The sequence below is a fragment of the Diabrotica undecimpunctata genome, chromosome 5 (genome assembly GCF_040954645.1).
Source record: "Diabrotica undecimpunctata isolate CICGRU chromosome 5, icDiaUnde3, whole genome shotgun sequence".
Lineage (NCBI taxonomy): Eukaryota > Metazoa > Arthropoda > Insecta > Coleoptera > Chrysomelidae > Diabrotica > Diabrotica undecimpunctata.
Genome location: NC_092807.1, coordinates 117,337,138 through 117,364,373, shown reverse-complemented (window position 1 = coordinate 117,364,373; position 27,236 = coordinate 117,337,138). Strand labels below are relative to the sequence as shown.

At 33.7% G+C, this 27,236-nt stretch overlaps 1 protein-coding gene across 1 annotated transcript in view; it reads right to left on the bottom strand.

Annotated features, from left to right (window-relative positions):
* Nucleotides 1-27,236, bottom strand: part of LOC140441702 (zwei Ig domain protein zig-8-like) — a 592,415-nt gene that overhangs the window by 137,085 nt on the left and 428,094 nt on the right. Inside the window, exon 2 of the mRNA XM_072532585.1 lies at nt 8,332-8,542. Within this exon, the coding sequence (XP_072388686.1) occupies nt 8,332-8,542 (211 nt within the window). The remainder of the gene's footprint in view (nt 1-8,331; nt 8,543-27,236) is intronic.

Here is a 27,236-nt window from a genome sequence, read left to right as displayed (position 1 = left end):
TATAGAGGTATAAATCTACTGAACACCTCACTTAAGATTACCACAAAAGTCCTAACCAACAAAATCAATAAACTTATAACTTTATCAGATGAACAACAAGGATTCAGATCTGGAAGAACCTTGCGTAGACGCCGTATTTGTACTAAGACAAAGCACCGAAAAGGTAATCGAGTACAATAAACCAGCATATCTACCTATGTTGTATAGACCTGACAAAGGCTTTAGATCGCATCCAAGTCGAAGACTTTTTACACCTACTGTATAAATAAAACGTACCAATTAATATTATACAAACCATCGAAAACTACATCTACTTCCATAATCGAATACAGGCAAAGATAAATGGAAAACTAACACAGTTTATACCAGTACAAAGCGGAGTCAAACAGGGTGACTCGTTAAACCCACTTTAATATAATAATGGATGAAATAATACAAGCAGTACGTAAAAGTCATGGTTATAACTAGTTACGGAGATGTTGAAGAAGAAGTACGACAACAAAGCTTAAAAGGAAGTAAAGTGGCGGGATCTCTTAAAGACACAATCTGGAAGAACAAACACTTAAGACTTCTTCTTCCTCCTTGTAAGCAATTTTTCTTGTTCATTGGCGGATTAATACCTCTATGGAAGGTTGTCACTCCATCTTTTACGCGGTCGTCCGATACTTTTTCTGCCGATTGGTGACTTAGCTTTTGCTATTTTTACTATTTTTCTTTTTTTCCATTTTGTGTCCATTCATTTATATACTGTACGTTATATTTTCTTCTAATGTCTTCACTTCTCTTTCGATCTCTCAGCGTTTTTCCTGTAATTCTTCTCAGTACTCTCATCTCTACCGTATTCAGTAGCCTTTGAGTTGTGGCTGTGCCAGGTCTTGTTTCTGAGGCATATGTCATTATTGGTCTTACACTGGCTTTGTGAATTCTTAATTTTATCTCAGTGTTTATGTGTCTATTTCGCCATATAGTGTTATTAAGACATCCTGCCAGTCTATTTGCTTTTTGTACTTGATCTCTCACTTCTTTGACCAGGTTTCCATAGCTAGACAGTGTAATTCCCAGGTATTTTATTTCCATTACTTGTTCAATACTGATGCCATCAATTTCTATTTTACATCTTCTTGGTTCTTTGCTGACTACTATTGTTTTAGTTTTCTGAGATGAGATTGTCATCTTAAATTCTTTTGCTCTCATGTTAAATCTGTGGACCAGTCTTTGCAGACTATCTTTATCTTGATCTATTAATATTGCGTCGTCTGCGTAAGAGAGTATTTTGATTTCTTTGTTTCCCATTCCATATCCTCTTCCTCTATTAACGCTTTTGATTATTTCATCCATGATCAAATTGAAGAGCATGGGGCTCGATGAATTCGCTTGTCTTATTACGCTGCCTATTTCTATAGGTTCTGTAAGTTGTCCATCTATTCTAACTTCCAGGAATCGTCCAGTGAATTAACGGATGAAGATTCTGGAAATGAGGATGAGGGAGGCACTTTAGACAATCTAACTGGCCGTCAACTTCTGTCCAAAGTGAAAATTAGATTTAAAAAATATAGAGATGGTGATGATGACGAAGCTCTTTCAGATGATGCATTCAAACAAAATACAGTCGGAGAAACCATAGAAAATAAGAATTTTGAAAAGCAGGAAGAGAGGGACGATATCCCAAAAAAAATAAGCTTAAGAGTAAAATCAACTGGAATCAGAATTGTGATTTAGTTTCGTCACATACCTAACCTTTTCCTGTGCAAAGTTATAAAAAAGATATCGAAAATCCTGTTGCTCTGTTCGAAAACATGTTAGATGATAATATTGGATGAGACGGTAAAGATTCACTCAGATAATGCGATTTATACACTGGTTGGTACACAATCCAAATTGGTTCTCCGATACTCCTTCACGTTCTCTGGTTGTCAGAGAATTGGTTCTCCTTTTCCTTTGCAATTCTCTGACAACCAAAATTTTCATAATAATGAGGTTAGACAACTGACTATACAAATATAATGACTTTATATAATCGACAACTGATTATATAAAGTTTGTATGAGATAACCAGTCGAGGCGGAAAAATCATTTAGCTAAAAGAGTGCCATTATTATTATTTTGAAACGAATCGGAGGCTTAATTTTGGAAAGAATCTTCTTCTTCTTCTTTCAGTGCCTATTCGTTCCGAATATTGGCAATCATTCTGGCTATAATTATTTTATTGACTGATGCTTTAAATAGATTCGTTGTTGTTGTGGAGAACCATTTCCTCAGGTTCTTCAACCATAATATTCTCCTTCTCCCAATTCCTCGCTTTCCGAATACTTTACCCTGTAGGATTACCTTCAGTAATCTGTATTTAGTGCTGTTTCTCATTATATGTCCGAGATATTCCAACTTTCTCCTTTTAATGGTATACATCACCTCTCATTCTTTGCCCACTCTTCGTAATACAGTCTCGTTGGTTATCTTGTCTGTCCATGATATCCTTAGAATTCGCCTGTATAGCCACATCTCGAAGGCTTCAAGCTTTTTCTCCATTGCTTCAGTTAGTGTCCAGGATTCAACTCCGTAATACAATATTGAGAAGATATAACATCGTAGGAGCCTTACTTTTATCTCCAGATTAAGATTGTGGCTTTTAAAGAGTTTGGCCATGTTATTGAATGCACTCCTAGCCTTCTCTATTCTACATTTTATTTCCTGTGAGTGATCCCATTGTTCATTTACTGTTGTTCCAAGATAGTTATACTGTTTTACTCGGTCCACTGGTGTATTATTGATAAGTAGTTGAGCGTCTCTAACTTTATTTTTGCTGATGATCATAAATTTAGTTTTTGTTATATTTACTTGAAGTCCAAATCTTTCACTTACTTCATTTACTTTGTTTATCAGTTGCTGTAAACTGTTCAAACTGTCTGCAAAAATAACGGTGTCGTCTGCATAACGGATGTTGTTTAGGCGTTCTCCATTTAGAAGTATTCCATGTTCGCATTTTTCCAAGGCTTCACTAAATATTTCCTCTGAATATAGATTAAATAATATAGGTGAAAGTATACAACCTTGTCTAACGCCTCGTAGAATCTGGATCATTTCCGTTGGTTCACCTCCAAAATTCGTTCTTATTGTGGCTGATTGGTTCCAGTATAAATTTTGTATTATACGCCGATCTTTATCATCCATTTGGGCTTTTGTTAGAATATCCATCATTTTTTGGTGTTGAACTGTATCAAATGCTTTTTGGTAGTCCACAAAGCAGGTGTAAATATCGCAAGTCATATCTCTGCATCTTTGAAATAATACTTGTAGACTAAACAGTGCATCTCTTGTACCTACGCCCTTCATGAATCCAAACTGTGTGTCTTGTATTCTCTCTTCGCATAGCTTGTATATTCTACGATGTATAATTTTAAGAAAAAGTTTTAATGTATGGCTCATTAGACTTATTAGCCTATATTCTCCGCACTTTTTTGCTCCCTGCTTCTTTGGTAAGGTAATAAATTCTGAAAGTAGCCAATCTTTTGGGATATTGCCTGTGTCATAGATATTATTGAAGATTTTACATAGTACTCTTAAAGATTCATCATCAAGAAGTTTAAGAAATTCAGATTGTACTCCGTCTGGTCCTGGAGCTCTACCTTCTTTTAGTGATATTATGGCTGCTCTTATTTCTGCCACTAGTATAGGTGGTCCTGTTTCCGTAGGTATTGGGGGCTGGTTCTCTCTCTCTCATCAAAAAATAAATTTCTTATGTAATTTTTCCAGGTATCATTGATACTCTCTTTGTCCACGATTATCTCTCCATTGTCATTAACAAGTTTACTTATTCTTCTGTTTTTACATTTACCTGTAATTTCTCTTACCTTCTTATGCACGTTGAAGTCGTCGTATTTACTTTGGAGAATTTCGATTTCTTGGCATTTTTTCTCCATTTCTTTCTGTTTGGCTTCTCTGATCTTTCTCTGTATCTCTCGCTGTAATGTTTTATACATGGAGTTATCGTTCTTGTTTTTCCTTCTTTCTTCCATTAGTTGCAGAATCTCTGTCGTCATCCATGTCTTATTCTTACCTTCTTCGTTCTTCATAAAATTGTCTTTAATGTCGTCTATTGTTTTCTTAAGGGATTCTATCTTATCTTCTGTGCTTTCCGTTGTATTATCGATTTCTTTAAATTTTCTATTTAATGTTTTGCTGACTATTTCTTTTACTTCGCTACATTTCAGTTTTCTCATGTCATGTTTTTTTACAGTTTTTCCGCGTATTTTCTTTAACTTAGTTCTATACACGCCCACTAAAGGATTGTGGTCAGATTGAATATCAGCGCCTGGGTAGGTTTTAATACTGTTGAAACTATTTCGATATCTTTTGTTAACAAGCATATAGTCTATTTGATTTCTAATAATAACGTCTTCTCCGTTGTCTCTAGGTGATTTACACGTATACAGGCGTCTAGGCGGTAGTTTGTAAAATGTGTTTAGCACGATTAAGTCATGCTCAGCTGCAAAGATACTCATTGTTTCTCCGCGTTGATTTCTCTCTCCTAATTCATGTGGACCAATATGTTGCCCTTCTTTTCCGTTACCTATTTTTGCATTGAAATCTCCCATGATTATAAGGAGTTCGTGTCTCGGTATATCTCTTATAAGGTTGCTTATTTGTTTGTAGAATTCTGATATTTCTTCATCACTATGGTCTGCTGTGGGTGCATAGACTTGTATGATGTTTGTGTTCACCGGTGACGTATTTATTTGTAACAGGAGGATTCTATCGTTCACTGGTATGAAGTTGTTGACTTGTTTGGCTATACTTTTATGCGTGATAATTCCAACCCAACCCCATTCTCATATTTACCATTTTCTGATCCTGAATAGTATACTCTGTAGTCTTCTATATCACAATAACTTGAGTCAGGCCACCTCATTTCACTTATGCCCATTATTTCTATTTTCATGCGTTCCATTTCTTTAATTGCGCATTGGATTTTTCCTGATTGAGCCATCGTCCTAACGTTCCAAGTGGATATCCTCTTCAGACAATTCGTGTGGACTTTTCTTAAAGGTGTTTTATTGGGTATTTCACAGGGATTTTGCATATTAACGACCTGAGAGGCCCTGTGGTCATGGGAATGACCTCTCTTGCCGGATCTTGGTCTCCGATGTCCATGATCAGTATGCGACTTTTTATTGAGTTGTACAGCCATTATAATTGTACTAGAGATATCCATAGGGATATTTAATATAGTGGTTTCTCGTTGCCTTCTATATTCTTATGCCGTTGACCAAACCATTGATTCTTCCGCCTTTGGGGCCGGTTTCTCAGCCCCAGGACAAAAGAGTGCCCTACCACCTACCAACTCGTCCGCCCGGAGCCGTTGGTCGGTAAGTGGGGGACTGCTTATACCGGCAATCACTCGGTCCCTATCTGCGTTAGCCATCAAAATTGATGTTGCCCGTCCTCTACCGCGTGGAGGTGCAGATTCGGATTTTTCCTTCATCGAGATTAAGACCTTTCGGCATTTCCTAATCTCTCCAGAGCTTTAGAGGAAAGAATCTAAACAAGTGTTTTTTTGTGTAACAGTTTTGGAAGGAGGAAGCAGACCCACACGTGTTTGGAGAATTGGACAATTTCGCGGGAACACAATCCGGAGACTTAATCAGTGTCCATCGGGAAACATCGCAGAGAGTAAATCAAAAAGGTCAGTCAAATTATTTGTGAAATAAGCGTTGTATTTGTACTATATATTTTTTTTAAACCCATATCATAAAGTAATTGATTACAAAGAATTGAATTTACAAATCAGATAATTGGCACATAATAAAAATTTTGTTTGTTTTTTAAGAAAGTTAATTAGAAAAATTTTTACAGTAAATTAAATAACTTGGTTTAAAAGGGAGATAACAAAATTAAGTTTTCTTTTGTTTTAAGGAATTGATAATAAATTGTACACGATCTTTATTTTTATATTTCTATATGTTATTAAAATAAATGGTGTTTTTTTTTAAAAAAGGTCATAAATTGTGTATATAATATTTATTCTCCTTGTCTATCCTAAAGAAAGCCAACATCCAGAAAATACTAGAAGCTACGAATTGAAGGTAAAATATTTTTGTTTATAATAACTGAGTACCCTGAGTAAATCTGAGAAATTCAATCTAATTTAATTTAATTCAATTAAATTTAACATAATTTAAACTTAAGCAGATCTTAATAATATACAGGGTAGCGCACCGAAAACGAAACAGATGCATTTACTGGCAGATGATTCCTTTTAAAAAAAAACGCTTGGACCCGTCGATTTTTTTATCGAGGGGGAAACAAAATTGGCATAAAATCACATTAAAATTTGCAGCCCCCTAAGCGGGGGTGGCACAATCCCTAAAATCTTAAATGGAAAGGGGGGTCGAATGATCCATCATTTAAAAGGTCTTTCAACTCCCTTTACAATGATGTAAAATTCATGTACTTTAATTCAGTAGTTTTGGAGATTTATTGAATTAAAGTTTAAATACATCCTCGTAAGAGGAGATCAATACATAGCAGCAAAGTTGTTAAAAAATAAAGAATGATCTGACCTGTCAGCCTAGTAAATGTTGAAAATGACGACCATTACTTTCCATGCAATAATAAAGATGCTGAAAACGTTGCCGGACATTTTGCAATATTTGAGGAGTAATTTGATGGCACTCATTCACAATTCTTTGTCGTAAATCTTCTAAGGATGTTGGCTGAGTAGCATAGATTTTGCTTTTTAAATCTGGCAATCTTGGGGGGCCATTCAACGGCACCTCTTCTACCAATTCATTGACCTGGAAAGGTCTGATCTAAATAATGCCGAACTCTTAATGCGTAATATGGTGGGGTACCATCCTGTTGGAACATCAACATACTCTCAACGTATCGACCATCATTCTGATTTTCAATTATATCTGTTAGCGCAGGATCTATGGCATTTTGCAGTAATTCCAAATACATTTCACCAGTCAAATTTCCAGGTAAGAAAAAAGGACCAACCAAATGATCGCCAAAAATGCCAGCCCAAACATTTAATTTTTGTGGCTGCTGTGTGTGTACCTCATGGTAAATTCTGGGATTAGAGTCCGACCAATATCGACAATTATGACGATTTACTTCGCCATTTAAAAAAAAGGAACATTCGTCGGAAGAGCAAATGTTAAATAAAAATTGTTCATCGTTTGTAATTCGTTCACCCATAACTTCACAAAATTCTAATCGCTTATCAAAATCGTCTTCATTAAGTTCTTGTACATGGTGAATTTTATACGGATGAAAATTATGGGCCTTTAGAATCCGTTGGATAGTACGTCGACTAACACCACACGAAGTTTGCAATTTGCGAACTGTAGGTTCGCAATTTACTTAATTTAATTTACTTAATGTAGGATCTACAATAACTTGTCCTAAAACCCCCACTTCTGTTGCTTCGTTCCTTATAGGATTTTTAATATTACGTTTTTTATTGACGACTGATCCAGTTTCCCGAAATTTAGCTACAAGTTCTAGAACATATTTTCGGTGCACATTATTGTTCTCATGTCGCTCATTAAAAATTGTGCTGTTTTATTAGCGCACTGATTATCTCCGAAAAATATTTCAATAATTTCAACCCTTTCTGCTGTGGAATATACCATGGTTAATTTATGTATAAAGCAAGAAATGATATTTTAACAACAAAGATTGGTCAAATCAATAGCAAACTAATGTACTATTTCCTATTTAAAATAAGTACGTGGCATTCTCTACTTATCTTTCTTCAAGAAACAACTTTTTTTGTCACAAAGGACACTTCAATTGCTATTTTTATTATTAATAAACCATGAGCGTAGTAAATAAAAGCATTTACTTATCAAGAAATTTACTCAAATTTCTTCTGAAAGTAGTACAAACTAATTTGATGTACCTATTAAAGTCTACTTTAAACTTTAAATTAATAAATCCCCAAAACTACTGAATTGAATACATGAATTTTACATCATTATAAAGGGAGTCGAAAGACCTTTCAAATAATGGATCATTCGACCCCCCTTTCCATTTAAGATTTTAGGGATGATGCCACCCCCGCTTAAGGGGCTGCAAATGTTAAAGTGATTTTATGCCAATTTTGTGTCATCCTCGAAAACAAAATCGACGGGTCCGAGCGTTTTTTCAAAAAAGGAATCATCTGCCAGTAAATGCCTCTGTTTCGTTTTCGGTGCGCCACACTGTATATAATTTATCCTGTCGATAACGGATTATGAAAATTATTTTAATTTGAATATCTTTAACAAGAGGTTCCGGTCACGAAAGATCCGAAAAATATAGTAACGAGATAGTACTGATAGTACTTACCTACGACATTGAGCCTAAAAGGCAACGACATCTTTGGTTCTGTATTCACTTGGCATTCGTAAATCCCGGAGTCTCGTATTTGTGGAAATTTTATTTGTAGCGTCCAATTATCAGATTTATCGGGTCGTATCACTTGAAACCTTTGGTCTGATGTGTAGGTTAATATACCAGCAGTCAAAATGTGGAGATCTCTTTTTCTAATCCATGATACCTACAATAAAAATGTAAAGTATAAGTATAATAATTGGAATAAACGCACTACGAAATGCAAAAAAATTGAATGATTCTATATATAGGTAAGTATATACAGAGTGGCCCAAAAGTCTGGAAACGACCACTTATCTAGTAAACTGCTAGACATAATTTTACAAAATTTGAGGTACATCTATTTTGGGATACGAAGATTCCATATTTGATATTTGCAATGTTGCCAGATTTGCCTTATATTATTATTAATAATAATATAAGGTTGTAAGTTTTTGTAACACTCCAGTTTCTATATTATCAGAGTTTATTTACAAGTCTTACGTATATTACGTAAGAATAAATTTAAACCATACAAAATTAATTTATTGCAAGAATTAAGTGAAGATGACTTCGTTCGTAGAGTTTACTGAGGTAATGATGGATAAAATTGAAAATGATAAAAATTTCGTTAAAAGAATATTTTTTCCGATGAAGTAACCTTTACACTGTGTGGAAGTACTGGTACTTCCACAGGTACTGGAGCGACGCAAATCCACGCTGAAAACGTGAGAACCATACTCAAAGACTACAAAAATTAAATGTATGGTCAGCTATAGTAGGTACTCAGTTAATTGTGCTATTTTTTATCGAAGGAAAGTTAACGTCAGATAGTTACAACTTGTTACTTAGAAATGAAATTGTACCTACACTGAGAAACTTGTTTGGAGCCAATTTTAATCAGATATGGTTTCAGCAAGATGGAGCTCCAGCTCATTTTGATGTAAATGTTCGGCGTTATTTCGATGAGATACTTCCCGGACGATGGATTGGTAGACAAATTAGAATTGAATGGCCTCCACGTTCACCTGATTTTAATTCTAAAGATTATTTTTATTGGGGATACTTGAAAAATTCAGTAAACAAAACTAAACCAACAAGTCTTGCAGAGCTAAGGCAACGAATTATCGATGAATCTCGAATAATTTTTAGACAATCATGGAGAAATGTGGTAGACTCATTCTACCATCGATTAGGGTACTGTCAACTCACAAATGGAGCACATTTTGAACACTTGATAAACCATTATGTTCAAAAATGTTTAGGGTTCGTAATGGGGAAGACCACACACTAGATAAGTCAGTCAAGAGTGGAGTCCCACAAGGATCAGTACTTGGACCGCTACTATTTTGTATCTACACTACTGACCTTCCGCTCATCGTATCCAGTAAGGTTTCCATTTACGCTGATGACACGAAATTATATGTGAATCCAACTATTAACCAACATGTTCTTCAACAAGATCTTGACGCAATATTCAAATAGTCCTCAGAATGGTTACTTCCACTTAACATTGAAAAATGCGTTGCTTTACATATCGGCAAAAAATGTTTTACACGTATATCTCTAACTTTTGTTAGTAAACTTTACTCAATATACGTTAGATCTATTCTTGAGTTTGCCGGACCAGTGTGGAATCCAAATCTCATTCGCGATAAGATCCTACTTGAAAATGTTCAGCATAAAGCCACAAGACTGGCATACGGCCGTGTAAGACCTAACTATGAAGATAGATTATCCATGGCTAATCTTACGACATTCGAGCAGCGACGTCTTCGAGGTGATCTAATTATGTCCTTCCGTATTTTAAAACATAATTTTGGGAACCTAAGCACCATATTCACTTTGAATCAAAACGAAAGATTAAGAGCCCATCGATACAAATTAAAGAGGGAACAAACTACTGCAAGGTCCAGGGTGAACTTCTTGCCAAATAGAATCTTTAATATCTGGACCAATTTGGATCAAGACACCATATCGGCAACTAGTGTTAACATCTTTAAAAATAAACTTGATAGCGGTTTATTTTATTTATAGAATTGTGTGTGTTTTTTGTTCTCGGACAGCATTATTTATTTATTTATTTATTGTCTCACAATTCAACTTTTGTATGATATACTTAATTTGTTTATGTTTAGTTAACTTTATAATTGGTATTAGTTTTATAAGGATGTTTTTTATTTTTGATTTTTGTGCATGGTGCCCGCACCTCTGCCCTTATTTGTAATATAATAATAATAATAATCTATCAATTGTTACGTTTTAACGTAGTTGAAAATTGAAAATAGTATTAAAAAATTGATTGAGACCATTAGGCGTTGCCAGACTTCTCTTTTATATATTTAAGACCTTCCAGACTACATAAAATCATAAGTGTTATATATGGTCAAACTCGTATTAAATAGGAGATTCCAATAATAACTGAATGTACAGGGTGATGAATTTGAAAAAAAAAGTTACTAATAATATAAGAGAAACTGAACATCTGGAACATTGCAAGTATCAAATATGGAATCTCTGTATTCCAAAATAGTTGTACCTTAAATTTTGTAATATTATGACTGCAAATTTACGAGATAATTTACCGTTAACAAACTTTTGGGCCACTCTGTATAAGTTTTTATAAATTTCATTCATCTTAATCATGTTGTAAAAATATATGACTGAAAACTATCATCACATATAACTACGAAAATAGTTCCGGTTTTGATGTCACTTCAGATTAAAAAGTTATGACCAGAAGTTTGACAAAATGACTCAAAATTAGTGAAATCGTATATCAATTGACTCAACGTTGCACAAAGAGTTTAAATATCGACTTCCGGGTTCTACTTTCAGTCTTATTGGGTACAAACCAAGAACTTACAAAGGTCAATTGCTTGCTTTATATACTTTTGTCTGTTGGTAACTTAAAAGCTAAAAAAAACTATAGATGCGTAATTATTTTATAGAATTAATAATCACCTATAGAAATTGTCAAGAAATATACATCCGATTTTCTTGGTCTAATAAATCTGTTTACCACAATTTATCCATAAATATCCGACAAAACTACGAAACATCGTTTCACCCATCTTAAAAATAAATTGCAACACTAACTAGGTAACGATATTAGATAGAGTGAATTATTCTCCCTCGATGCATAATTTTCAACTCTATACTACAGTGGAATATTGATGGACTATTTCATCGCCTACCTATGTAACAAACCATTCAATCAGAACACTCCCCAGAAATAATATACCTACATTAAACTAACCTTAGGCCTTCCAATATATATATTCACCAAAACAATTCAACTGTTTTCGAAAAGATAGAACGAACACCAATCGCGCTAGTGGAGGAGTGGCAATCTTGATAAAAGATTCAATAGACCACGAAGCCTTTCCACTCATAACAGATCTCGAAGCCATTGCAGTAAAGATTTCAGAACTACATAGAAAATTCTACATTCGTAACAAGTTAGTTACGAAGACAAACTCCGCAAGCTTCTTGATCAGATACCCACACCACGCCTAATTTTAGGTGACCTGAATAGCCATAATACAATTTGGAGCTCACAAAATACAAATTTAAGGGGCCAAATATTAGAGAACATTATTACAGATTTTTATCTAAACTTTTTAAACGATGGCAACCCTACTAGATTTAATATATCGATATGAATAATCAGTTCTAGATCTTTCTTTATGTGATCCTAACTTAACCATAGGTTTAGACTGGGAAGTATTGCCTTTTACATATGGAAGTGATCACTTTCCAATAGTTAGTATGAATCTCAACCATGTGCAGAAACATCCAGAATTTAATCCAAAGTGGAAAACTATCAACGCAGATTGGGATTCATTTTCTCAATATATTGATAGTCACATATCTAGGGCCCAAATAACCAATGATATTGACGAGACCATTAAATTGTATATTGGTAAAACAAAACAAATACAGGGACGTACACCAGTACCGTGGTGGTCTAAAAAATACGAAGAGGTCATAAAAAATAGTAAATCGGGTTTTACTAATTATAAGAAGCACAAGACACTGCAAAACAGAATTAATTTTAAAATATTAAAGGCAAAAGGGCAGCTTACTATAACGTAAGCTAAAAGGAATTCATCGCAGAACTTTTTATCGGAAATTAATAACACAACTAGCTCCAAGGAAGTCTGACTTGGAGAAACACTTGAAAGTACAAAATAAAATAGTATCCAAAGTTGAAGATATTGCAAACGTTCTAGCGGATTTCTACGAAAGCCTCTCTGATGACAAAAATCACGTGCAGATGCTTCAAATTCATTATCTGATACCTATACTCTTGCTAATAATGAAAATTCTAACGTAGCAAGTAATAGTCGCATTACATTTCAAGAACTTAATTCTGCTCTTTCAAGTCTTAAAGATTCTTGTCCTGGACCCGATGATATCCCAACCATATTTCAAAAACATCTTCCGGACTCAGCCAAATATCATTTTCTTGACATGTTTAATTTCATACGGACGCAACAGCATTTTTCTTTAATATGGACTAATTCCTATGTCCTATCTCTTTTAAAAGACAAAAAATCACGACATAGTGTGGAATCATACAGGCCAATCTCAATTACGTGTTCCTTGTGCAAACTTATAGAAACAATCGTTAACTATAGATTAATGTGGACATTGGAATAAAATCGATTACTGATTACTGAACAAAATGGATATAGGCAGAATCGATCAACGGCTGATAACATTCTGGAATTTGAAAGCGATATTATGAAATCGTTTGTAACTAGTAGAAAATGTACCGCGATATTTTTCGACTTAAAAAATACCTTTAATACTGACAAGCCACACAGGATTCTAAAAAGTTGTATGAGTGGAACACCAGGGGACAATGTTTATCGTTCATCAAGAATTTTTTAACCAATCGGACTTTTCGGGTAAGAGTTTCCAATTCGTGCTCGAAAACTCACTGCTTAACAAATGGAGTACCACAAGGGTCTGATCTTAGCCAAACACTCTTTCTAATAGCGATTAATGATATATTGGAAAACATATAAAAACCTTTAAAAGCACAAATTTATAATGATTTAGTGGTATTTACAAGAGGAAAAAATATAGATATTATGACAATAATAGTCCATTATAGCCGATTTAGAGAAAAATATAGCCTGTGCACCCTTAATGAAGCCATTTTCATTACCAGCTTAAAGAATAATATATCTACAAAATAAATGATTTCAACACATTCATGTTTTCAATATGATTACGATTATATATTGTGGTGAAAATAAATATACATATTACAGTTTTCCATCAGTTATAATAGATTTTACACATATTTTATTCTCATCTTGCCATAAACGACATAGAACTATGGATCAAGATTCATCTACAAGAACAAACTTGTACAATTCTTCATGTTTATATTTTTTTATAATATCAAAGTTTCTGCTCTCTTCACAGCAATATGAGATTGTTTCATCAGTCCTCGTCTTGGATCATTTTGTAGCGATTTAAAACCAATATCTTTCAATACAATATTGAGTGACATACTATTACCACTAAACAGATCTTTTTCCTTCAATTGAATCCATAAATGGGCCAAAGTCACATGAGTGACAAAAGGAAGAGTTGCAATTCTGACTATTGGGTCCCCAGACAAAGACGAGTTTTTGTAAGATTGTTAACTCAATTTGTGAAAAAATTGCACTTGTGTCACTGTTTCTCTAAAGGTGTGATATATTAAAAATAATAATTGTTTTTTTATGTAAATCACTCAACAGTTTTGTATTTCTCAACATTAGGTAATATTAAATCTTCTTAACAATATTATCTTCGTTTTTGTGCCTTTTTTTTAATTTATCTATTACCGTTCTATATTTATGTTTATACTAGTAATAGTCGGTATGAGGTTCTTTCTTTCTTTCTTTCTCTCCTTCCTTTTACCCTAACAGTGTGTCGGATTTGGGCTAGCTATTTTAATTTCCATTTACCCACCTCTTCCATTCTTTTCTGTTTCCTGCCATTATTTTCAATTCCTCGAGTGATTTTTGTTTAAGTTTTCCCGCCTCTACTACTTGCTGTATCCATTTTTTTCTTGGTCTGCCTTTTTCTTTTTCCGATGTTTTTTGCTTCATAAATTTTTCTTGTTATTCTATTGGATTGCATCCTCATCAGATGCCCATACCAGTTCATTTGTCTCTTTGCTATTTTGTTCATTATCGGTTCCTGGTTGGCCATTCTCCTAATAGTCTCGTTGCTTAATCTATCCCATTTTGTCTTTCCAACTATCCTTCTTAGATGTCTCATCTCCATTGCGTTTATCCTGCTCTTATGTTTTTCCAGAATTGTCCAGTTTTCACTTGCATAGAGCACAGTCGGTATCACTATTGTGTTATATATTTTTATTCTTGTTTCTCGTGCAAGTTCTCTTTTTCCCATTATTGGGGCTAACGCATAATATAACTTGTTTGATTTCTTTGCTTTATTTGTTATTTCCCAGTCTATTTTTCCATCATTAGTTATTATACTTCCCAGGTATTCGTAAGTTGTTACTATTTCCAATTCTGAGTTTTTACATTTTATCTTTATTTGATTATCTTCCTTATCTCCTTTGCCGCTGATTATCATTATCTTACCTTTTTCCTCTTTTATCTCCATTTTAAGTTCTTCTATTTGTTCTACCCATATATCCATTAGTTTCTGCATTTTATTCTCGGAATCTGCTATTAGTACTATGTCGTCTGCATACATTAAGGACTCTATTGTTACCGGTTGTAATCTGCGGTAACCTATTATTGTCTGTAGTTGATTAGTTCTGACTCTAGTGTTTCTTATTAATTCGTTCATTACTATTATGAATAGCAAAGGGCTGAGACTATTTCCTTGTTTAATACCTCTCTTCCAATTAAATGCTTCCGATCTTTCCCCTGTTATTTGTACCCTTCCTTTTACCTCTTTGTAAGTACTTTCTATAATTTTTATCAATGCATTAGGTACGTTAATTGTCCTCAAGCATTTCCCTATAATATGTCTTTCTATCGTGTCAAATGCTGCTCTTAGGTCTATGAATGCTAATACTAGTTTTTTCCCCGTATCTATGCTTCTTTCTATTAGGTTTCTAATGATATATATGTTGTCATTTGTCTGTCTTCCCGGTCTAAATGCCATTTGTTCTTCTCCCAATACCATTTCTACTTCTTGTCTTAGTCTCTTCTCTATTATTTTCGTATATATTTTAAAGCACACCGATGACAGACATATTGCCCTATAGTTGTCGCAGTTTACATGTTCTCCTTTTTTGTATATTGGCACGATGATATTGTTCTGCCAGTCTTTAGGGATTGTTTGTTTTTCCCACGCCTCTTTATATATTTTCCATAGCCAGTTTATTCCTTCTTCTCCCATGTATTTTACCATTTCCGGTTCAATTTCATCATCTCCACCTGCCTTGCCTATTTTTATATTTGATAATCCTTCTATTACTTCTTCTCTACTTATTTGCTCTGGCTCTGTGTTTTCTTCGCCTTCATTGATTATATTGTCTTCCTTTATCACTTCGGTATCAAATTTTTTCTCATAATATTCTTTCCATATCCTAGCTATTTGTTCTGGGCTTATTTGTATTTGGTTTGAAGTATCTCTTACTGCGTTTATTTCCTTTCGTTTTCCCTGCCTTATGTGTCGTATTGTCGTCCAAAAGTTTCTATTATTTGTTATATATTCTTCCTGAAGTTCTTCTCCAAATTCTTTCCATGTTTTTGTTTTTGCTTGTGTGACTGTCTTTTTTGCCAATCGTCTCTGCCTATAGTATTTTTCTTTATCTTCTTCTAATCCCGTTTCGAGGTATTTTTTCCATGCTATTTTCTTCTTTTTTATTTCTGTCTTCACTTCTTTATTCCACCACCTTGTCCTTTTTAACTGTTTATTATATTTTTTGATTCCACACACTTCAGTTGCTGTTGTCTTTAATACTTCACTGTATGTATTCCATCTTTCTTCCATTGTCCATGTTTCTTTTTGGCGCTCTATTTGTCTCAGTCTTTTGTTAGTTTCCTCCGTGTAAAATTCTCGCACACTTTTTATCTTTAGTTTGTTTACATTTACGGTATGAGGTTCAAGATGTTTAATTTTGAATCCATTCATCGCCTCAATAGTGAAAAAGAATAAACACTTCAATAAAAAAAGGGTGTGTGTACTTAGTGCGCACGTAAGAAGTTATACTACTATTATATGATTTCAACCAAATAAATATATTTGAAACAGTTTATTTGTATTTTTTTAATATTAAACTAATTTCAATACTTACTATTTTCCAAAAAAATTCTATAAATAATAACAAGAATTAAAAAAAAGTAAGACAACACGAGGTGTTCCACAGCTACGTGTTTCCGTAGCGGTCACCCATTCAAATCTAACCGCCTTCGACCCTGCTGCTATGTGAGAATAGAATAGAATTGATATAAAATTAATTATTTTGGCAGATTGTACACAAATCTGCTAAACTTATCCAAATACAGAAAAATTATAATACTTAAATAATATATTTACTAAATTGAACTTTATAAAATACATTCACGGGATAATAGCCATTTCGTAATTATTACATTGGAGTAGTAGGTATCAATGATAATTATCTACACCACATCGACGTACGTTTCATTTAATATTTTGATTTAACTTGATTAAAAATAAATTATAACGCACGGGAAAAGATAGAGTTTACGTACTTTAGGCGTGTTTGTATACATCAGTTTTGTTTGATACATTTTTTATACACTCTATAGTTTAGCCATAATTAAAGAATGCTATAGGTTTGGTGCACCCTGTATATTATTATTTAAATATAGTTATATTAAATATTTAGCCGCGTTAATATATTTACAGAAAATCACAACCAAAGATTTTTATTATAAAAAAAGAAGGTGTCTGAGACCGACATTACTAAGTAGGTTACAAGAGTTCACGTTACCGGCGGAAGGTTAAATCAATATTATTTTTAAAGTGTAATTTTCTCCTAACAATTTACTAAAAAATAAATCTAAAAACAAAATCATTCCCTATTGTGCTCTATTAAGTGTCTTAGGTGGTAAATAGATTATATGCGAGTGTTATGAGAATTGAGAAGGTAAGGGTCTAACGGCACCATTGACAATTAATTAGAAGAAACACGCAAGCCGACTACAGAGAGTAGAAAAATTGTCAATGAAATGGTCGTTGGATTTTCTTTGCTGCAGGAGATTTACAATGATTGCATCCAATGTTTTTTAGAAAAAAACTTACATTGAGTGCGATTTCTTTAGAGAAATAGTTAGTCAATGTTACAATGAAGGACATCATTTGTTGCGATCAGATTATCTCATGGGTATACTTTATTTCAATTTTATTTTCCATAAAAATAAATAGGGATCAATCTTATATTACAATTCATATTTTACTAACAAATATATGCAATAGGGTAGTTTTTTTAAAAGAAAGGCGTAAAGATAAATCGAACATTGATATATTCACGAAACAAAAACACTAGGCAATTAGTGACTAGATTAGACTTCATACTTCTGTATCTCCCTTTCTCACAGAAGTACAATACGTAGTTCTTATTTGTACTTTTCTCATATCCTTGTCTTCCAGTTCTTACGATCTTTAGACAATTTTTTTATCGGTTGATGTATAGTTGATCTCCATTTCAAGAGAAATTGATAAACTGGCTCCTATTAGGGAGAATTTTAAACAATTTTTAGCCAATTTTCAAAAATATTTTATAGCAAATAAATATTTGACTGTGGATGAGCAGCTATTGGCGTTTCGCGGACGTTGCGCGTTCAAACAATATATACCGAGCAAAGTTCAAACTATATATACCGAGTATAGTAGAACCAGTAGCAAATACTAACCGCAATATAACAGGCGATAACTGGTTCACTAGTGTGAAATTGGTTAAAAAATTACTTAGTGATAAAAAGCTAAAATATATCGGCACAATAAAAAAAAATAAAGCAGAATTACCAAAAGAATTTTTGCCAAATAACAACAGAATAAATTCTTCCATTTTTGGATTTCAAGAAGATTGCACACTGGTACTATATTGGCAAAAAAAACCAAATCTGTGATCCTAATTTCAAGCATGCACATGAGGACGAAATCGATCATGAAACAGGAGACGCTAAAAAAACCTGAAATAATTACAAGGTATAATAGGACCAAATTTGCTTTTGACCGATTATGTGAAAACCATATGTGTGAATTCACACCAATTGTGTGAAAAATATAATGTGTCGAGAACCAGTCGTCGATATCTAATGGTGATTTTTTATGACCTTTTGAATATAGCAGCAATAAATTCTTTAGTCTCTTCGGAACTTCGTCGGTGCTCTCGTGTTCTGTTAGGAATTACAGATGTGGCAACACCGCTCCCTCAGACAAGTTGTAATACAGTAAAGACGTTGTATATTTTGTAATCGAAAACGTGATAGATCAACTCGAAAACAATGTGAAAAATGTAAAAGATATGCCTGCAAATAATATTTGAGGGAGATCTGTGTAGAGTGCATGCAGCAAATTTAGGCTATTTTGCATTAAAAATTTTAAATTCTAAATAAATCTTTATGTTTGTGTTTTATCCTAGGATTACTATGTAATGCATGTTGTATTATTTAATTTTCTTATATATTTTTTTTTGATACAGAAAACAAGGTTATTATGCAATTTGTGTACTTTGGTGTAAAATTATACGCATAAATGAATTCAAATCTTCTTCTTCTCTTCTTAGAGTGCCATATCCCTACGGAACGTCGGCGACTACCATGCTTATAATATTTTTATACAGATCTCGGTCTTGCGCTACGTGTAGCAATTGGTCCGCTGTCAAACCTGTCCACTGCCGCAAATTCCTCAACCAAGAGAGTTTCTTCCGTCCTATCCATTTCTTTCCTTCGATTTTACCGTTGAGAATTAGTCGAAGGGACTCATATATCTTGGTCCTCTGATTATATGTTCAAGATATTCTAGTTTACGCCTCTTAATAATATTTAATAGAGTTCGTTGATGTCGCATTCTTCGAAGAACTTCTTCGTTTCTGGTTCTGCTAGTCCATGGAATTTTTAGTATCCTTCGATACAACCACATCTCAAACGCCTCGATTTTATTCATGATATCGGCGTTTAAAGTCCAAGTGTCACATCCATACAAAAGTACAGACCACACGTAACATCTTGTAAACTTTTCACGGATTTCCAAATTTAATGAGTTATTGGATAATAGAGGCTTGAACTTTTGAAATGAGTTTCTTGCCTGTTCAATTCTACATCGAATTTCGAAGGATGGATCTAGATTTTGGGTAATCCAACATCCAAGGTATTTGAATCTCTGAACTCTCTACAGCGGTTGTTGGTTTAATATCAGTTGGGTTGCGCCGATATCCACTTTACTGGTCACCATGTATTTAGTTTTATCGATATTTATCGACAGTCCCCAATTTGTGCATTCCATGTCAACTCTATTGATTAGCTCCTGCAGATCGTCGATGTTTTCAGCTAGAATCACAGTATCGTCGGCGTACCGTATATTGTTAATTATTTCTCCTCCTATGATAATTCCTTTTTGATCTTTTAAAGCTTCCCTAAATAGATTCTCAGAATACACGTTAAAGACGGTGGGAGACAGTATACAGCCTTGTCTTACGCCTCGTTCAATACTGATTGGCTTTGATTCTCTGTTGTTGGTATTAATAATGGCTGTTTGGTTCCAGTAAAGTTTGGCAATAAGTTTGATGTCTTTCTCATCTAGTTGGATACTCTGTAAGGCGGTAATTAGTCTGGTATGCTGAACGCGATCAAATGCCTTTTCAAAATCAATGAAGCACATATATACGGGTTTTCTTACCTCCCAACATCGTTAAATATATTATTTAAATTTTTTAGAAGTTTTCAGTGTTTATTTTATACTATTTTCATATTATCATCTAATTGCAATATAAAACTATTAATTTTTTAATTTTTTTACTTAACCCTTTATTGTCCGACTTTTTTGTAAACTTAAGCGAAAATGTTTCAATTTGTATATATGCTCAAATATGCATTTACAGCAACTAGTAATTTTTTTAGACTTTTTAAATTGTGTTTGGGGAGAGTTTTGGGAGTGTTGCCCTCAGGCAACTGTGGGCAGCAAAAACTAAAGGAATTAAGTTATATACTTATTTATTATGTCAATCAAAAAAACAATTATTTGTAGTTGTAAAGCAACTTTACATTTATCACACATTACTTTAAGGAGTATTACAGCATCCTGATTTTTTGCATCTTCTTTTTTTTTCAGAAAATACTGGCCAGTGGGAGGTTTGGTCAAGCCTAACTTCCTTTGGTGGTACAATAGCAGTAGATCCTCTCTTCTGTTTTTTTACAATTTCGTTCTCAACTTCACTGAGCCTGGGACGTCCTTTGTTTTTATCTGGTCAGCTCTTGCTAACAGTACGCTACATAAATGGGACTTAAATTGTAACAAAGGCAACTAGTTTTTCTTTTCAATTTCAAAGCAATCACGACGATACAACAACCAGCTGTTAACAACAGCTAAATTCAGAAGGTGAAAAAATATTTTTAGATAACACTTCTTAGGTCTTATGTCTGTTCGGTAAAGAGCAATTAGTAAATCCATAAGATCAACAGCTCCCATAAATTTATTATAAAATTCCACTGCATTTGGACAGCATACATCAATTCTTGATTTTTGTTGCTTATCCCACCTCTTGACTAACTAAGTAGGCTCAGAACCAACAAATGTACTAAGCAAATGAACCGGTTTATTATCGTACCACTTTAACGCTGTTAGTCTTATGCCATCTACTGTAGCGTGCTTCTCTTCTACAGTACCTCTGCCCTGTTTCTTTATATTCTTGTCATCAAAAAATTGGCAATTAGGCAATCTGTTTAAACGAACAGTTCCCAAACATTGCAGTCCACGTTTTTCCATTCCAATCTGCAACTGAATGCTATTGAACCAGTTGTCAAAATATACTTTATAGTATTTGTTTGGTTCGACTATCTCACACAATCTTATTACTACATTACCGCTTGTGCCTACATTAGGTAAATGAAGAGAATATTCAACAGTTCCTGTATATAATTCCCAGTTATAAACAATACCATTGTTATCACACAAAACAAATGCCTTGTATCTCCATTTTTTGGGTTTCTTCTTCAATATATTGTTTTAAAGAATGTGTCCCTTTGAATGGTATCATTTGTTCATCAATATACAATTTTTCACTCATTGGAAAACTCTGAAAATTTTGAACTAGACTGTCGATGAATGGTCTAATTTTGTATAACTTATCATTATTGTTGACCATATTTACGTTATTATTGAAATGAATTTTAGTTTTTACTTCTTCCCAGCGATTCCTAAATATAGTGTCAACTATTTGAGCAACACTTGTTTCTTTCTGCCAAAATGATCTTGTCCTTGGCAAGCCATATATTGACATCAGTAGAACAAATCCAATAAATTGGTTTAATTCTGCTAGTGTCATATTCAATGGTTTATTTATATTCTCTTGCAATGCATACAAATTACTTTGTTCTACTATGTTTTCCAGCATATTGGTAGATATCATCTTTTTAAAATAATGTAGAGGGGATTGCGGTTCTAATAATATGCATGTCGGTAAATTACCTTTTCATACTGGAATTGGAAATACTGTTTGGGGACCACTGTTCCACTGAATGTTTTTTTCGATAATTTTTGACCTTTTGAACACGTCCTTTGTTCAGTATGTTTTTGTGTTTTATCGGTATCATCCTCGTCTTCATCTTGGTCTAAATCTAAATTGGTATCCTGGTCTAAATTTGCTTTGTACAAATCGTCTTCATTTTCCATTTCATTTGATCCTGGATCGATTAATATCTGAGTACCTATGGAAAATTCATTATCACTCTCTTCAAAGTCAGAGTCTTCGGATTGCTCGGTTTTGTTGGAAACTTTTACAACTTTTTTACTTTTTACGGGATATTTACAGCTTTTCCCGTAGAACGTTTTTGTATCCATCCTAAAAAAATAATTTAAAATGATATGGTCCAGTGTGGATTCAAACAACATACCTGTTTTTTATCACAGTACTGAAACAACACAATAAAATAAACAAATTTCAACGGCAATCAATATCTAAATGCTGATATAATGCCTCTATGTATTTTTATATAAATTGTACACAATTTATAACAATAAATCACGATCAAAAATACAAACTAATAAGGCAGCCATGTGCATTTGACATACTGTTAAAAATTTCCATATAGGTTTCGTCATAGGTTCATAAATGGCACTAAGTGTATTAAAATGTATAACCAAATGTTGCCTGAAATCAACAGAGGGCATCTTAGAGTCAGAAATTGTTTTAAAAAAGTTTTCTTCATCAAAAACCCCTGTGTTGCCTTGAGTACACACGGGGCTGTAGAGGGTTAAATTGAGATAAATCAACCAATTAAAATTCATAAATAAATTGGGCTACCATCGTAGCCCACGCGCCTAACCGAGTCAGTAATAACCACGCGCCTAACGTAGGGTTAATTCACAAATCTGTAATTTTGTACCTAACAGTCAATTAATGCCTTAATCCAGGAGATAATAACTTAATTACACTAGGTTTACCGGGATTGAAATACATTAAAGAAAATCCAATTTTTGATATGCCGATTTATGATTTAAAAACTTTAGGTAACACAACTGAAATCTCATGTTTTAGATAAAACAAATATTATAACTGCTTCCATCGCTTTTAAGCAATGGATGTCACCTCTTCTCTTCCTCTTGTGATACATTGAAGTTTATATTCGGACAGATAAGAGGAAAATTAGCATCCTGTCAGCGACAACGCATCGAGGAGATGACAGAAAAGTATTTTAATTTGATTAAGTGTAATCAAATATTGATGAGACGAGAGATGGAAGGTTTTATGTTTATTGAGTTTAGGATAAAACTTTTTGGCGTTTTATGTAATCGGTAGCTTTCGCAAATTAAATATACCAGTCGTTCAAAAATCTTATATTATTCTATATTATTCCAAATTATATACAAAGATATATTATAAATGTAGACTATGTATACAATACTGTATAATAATACAGGGTGTTTCAAAAAAGTTTGTCATAAATTAAATCACGCATTGCGGGTACAAAAATAAATTGATTGAATCTTACCTTAGTACAAAAGTGTACACAAAAAAGTTACAGCCCTTTGAAAATACAAAATTAAAATTGTTTTTTTGCATTATTTCCTAAACTACTTGACATTTTGTAATAATAATGGACACGTTACTTTTTTGTTCTGAAAGCATTTTTCATAAAAAAGAAACAACAAAATCTAAACTAACAAAAAAAAAATTAAGAGGGGTGTGCAGCCGTACTTTTGAGTACGTTCAATCAAATGAATTCTGTGGCATCATTAGTTTTTTACACATTATTTTTAAAAAATTTTTGCATCTTATCACTTTTTTCAGAAAACGGTTTTTATTGAGTTACGGCCCTTTTCATTAACCTTTAAAAAATTACGTGCAACTAAATAAATGGCTTAAATGAATTAACAAGTACAAAAAATGTCTATAACCGCTATAAATATGATATTACAATAAATGTTCAAAATGACCCCCCATTTGCTTTAATACACATTCGGTATCGTTTTAATAAGGAAAACCAAATGCGCTGAAAAATCGTATTTTTCTAACAAAATTGATTTGCAGCTTCATTTATTCTAACCCTCAATTGTTCGTCCTCTATTGTTACAGAATACACTTTCTCTTCCATAAACCCCCAAAAGTAAAAGTCCACGGGGTTAAGACCTGGACTTCCGGGTGACCAAGAAATAGGTGCGTCACGACCCCTACCAATCCACCAACCAGGATACTGCCTGCTAAGGTATTCCCGGATTTCATTACTGTAATACGGTGGAGCGCCATCTTGTAGAAACCACATATTTTGTCTTTTGCAATATTCACTTCTTTCTAATACTCTTGTAAATCGTTTGCCAAGAACTGCAAATAATTATCACCATTTAAATTGTTGGGAATAAATACTGGGCCTATTAGATTGTTATCCACAATTTCTGCCCAAACATTAACTTTGAAAGTCCTTTGGCGATGAGTCGTTTTTTTGACGTGAGGATTTTCGTCGTCCCAAATGTGCTCGTTATGATGGTTTGTTATTCCATTTCTACTGAAGATAGCGTCGTCGGTAAACAAAATATTTCCAATAAAATTAACATTTCGAGTGTTTTCCATTAACAACCAATCGCAAAATCCAATCCTTTTAGGATAATCTGCAACCAATAACTCTTGAACCGTTGCGTTGTTAAGTGATAGGGTTTAAGCAGCTGATCCTTCAAACGCCTCCAAACCCTTACGTGGAGAACATTTAGTTAAGCAGCTATTACCCTTGTACTTGTTCCAAGGACTTCTTCAATGATTTCTAAAATGTCTTTATCAGTTGCATCCATTATTGGACGACCACTCAGACGTACGGTTGGAATGTACTCGTTTCCTGTTAAAGACGATCAATGGTCAGAAATAATCGTCTATGGGGTGTATTTCGATTGAGGTATTTTACTGCATAACGCCTTGTGGCTGCTGCATAGTGATAGCAATAGAAAAAGTGATAGAAGACAAAGAAATTTGAAAAGTAATGATGCCACAAAATTCATTTGATTTGAACGTACTCAAAATTTTGGGAGCATTTAGGGCTGCACACCCCCCTTAAAATTTTTCTGTGCGCTTAGATTTTGTTGTTTCTTTTGTATGAAAAATACTTTCAGAACAAGTAAGTAACATGTCCATTTTTATTACAAAATATCAGGTAGTTTAGGAAATAATGCAAAAAACAATTTTTATTTTGTAACTTCAAAGGGAACTTTTTTTGTGTACACTTTTGTACCACGGTAAGTTGGATTCAATCAATTTATTTTTGTTCCCGGAATGCGTGATTTTATTTATGACATACCTTTTTAAAACACCCTGTATATTCCATTTAATTGAATTCTAGTTTTGTCAAAGTGATATTCAGATTTGACTACGAAAACGTCAAATATACGTTTATTTTTTTATTGGTAATAATTCTAAGGGCCTGCGTAGCGCAAGCGGTAGGATGCTTGACTCGCAAGCCGGTGGTCCGGGGTTCGAATTCCACCGCCGGCAAGAACATCTAGACATTTTAAAAATGTCTATAGGCCCCAGGTCGACTCAGCCTGAATAAAAATGAGTACCTTGGGTAAAACCAGGGGTAATAATAGACGGTTGAAGCGTAGCACTGGCCATGTTACCTTCCTTGTATACCGTAGGCCCTAGATATATCAGACTACCCTGCTATACTCCCAAAGCCGCGACAGCGGTATAAAACGGGAGACTATTATTATAATAATTCTAGTTTTATTAGCAAAAAAACATAAAGAAATTGATATTTCAATTTAGTAAAATGGTAACCTTTACAACTGTACATAAAATTTAAATTATTAAATGGAATTATTCTGGAAGTAGTGTCGATGATATAATCGGTACGTTTTCATTTTGATTCAAAGACCCTATACCAACATAATCTAGAACTCACGTTATTTTTAAATTTGAAAAAATTGATTGTGTCAAGAATTGTAGAAAATGCACGGATAGTGGTGAAGATGAAAATCAACCAGCTCCTGCAATTACTAATAAACAGGAACAGCCGGAAACTGCCGTACGTAGTGTAGCTGAAATCAATTTTTCTTATAACAGCACCATAATTTTAAGAGAAACTGATATTAGTGCTAGAATATCAGTTTTGAACAAATTACGTCAAAAAATCATTTAGGCCTTTCAAAGTATAATACCCGAAATGTTGTCGAACATCCGAAGGCAATTATATAATAGATTGGGCTACTGCTTGGCTGAACGTGGTGGACCTTTTAAAAATTTAATTTAAGATAGTTTTAATTAAAATTATAAAATTATTATTTTTTAGAATAAATTGTTTTAATTTACGTAGTTAAGAATTTATTGTGGTATTTTGTATGAACTGAGACTAAAGAAACTGTTGATTTAGTCTAAGATATGAACCTGCTTTTAAATATTGAAACCATATCGTTGAAATATTTCCTCAGACCATCTAAAAAATAAAATTCAAGTAATCGAAGACTAATTTTCGAAATCAAATTCAAGAATTCCGCTTTAATCTGTGCCTTCTAAGAATTGCAAGGCAAAACAGACGTTGATAAAGATGTTAAGAGAGACATGGGGAATCTAAAAATTGCATTCCACAACATATCTCCTCAACTAAGCAAAATTCTTAGCGAATTGGTTTCTAGTACTCGTACAGAGTATATCGAAATAAAAAGGAAAAGACAGTTAAGATTTTATTTCACGTATACGGAGCTTGCGCATCCGTTTATACGTATTTCAGCCCAATAGGCATCATCAGAACGGCTTTCGCAAAAGCTCTGAACGTGAAATAAATCTTTTCTGTCTTAGGAAGCAACTCTAACATGGCTTCGTATAGACGCAATGTAGCGACATCTAATAATAAAATCGTAGACTAATTTTCGAAACCAAATTCAAGAATTCCGCTTTAATCTGTGCCTTCTAAGAATTGCAAGGCAAAACAGACGTTGATAAAGATGTTAAGAGAGACATGGGGAATCTTAGACGACTCCATGTTAGAGTTGCTTCCTAAGACAGAAAAGATTTATTTCACGTTCAGAGCGTTTGCGAAAGCCGTTCTGATGATGCCTATTGGGCTGAAATACGTATAAACGGATGCGCAAGCTCCCTATACGTGAAATAAAATCTTAACTGTCTTTTTCTTTTTCAAGTAATCGAGTTTAAGAAATTTAATGAAGACTTGAAAGATTGGCTTACCTCTTGGTCGCAGTTCAAAATAGTGCATGATGATCCA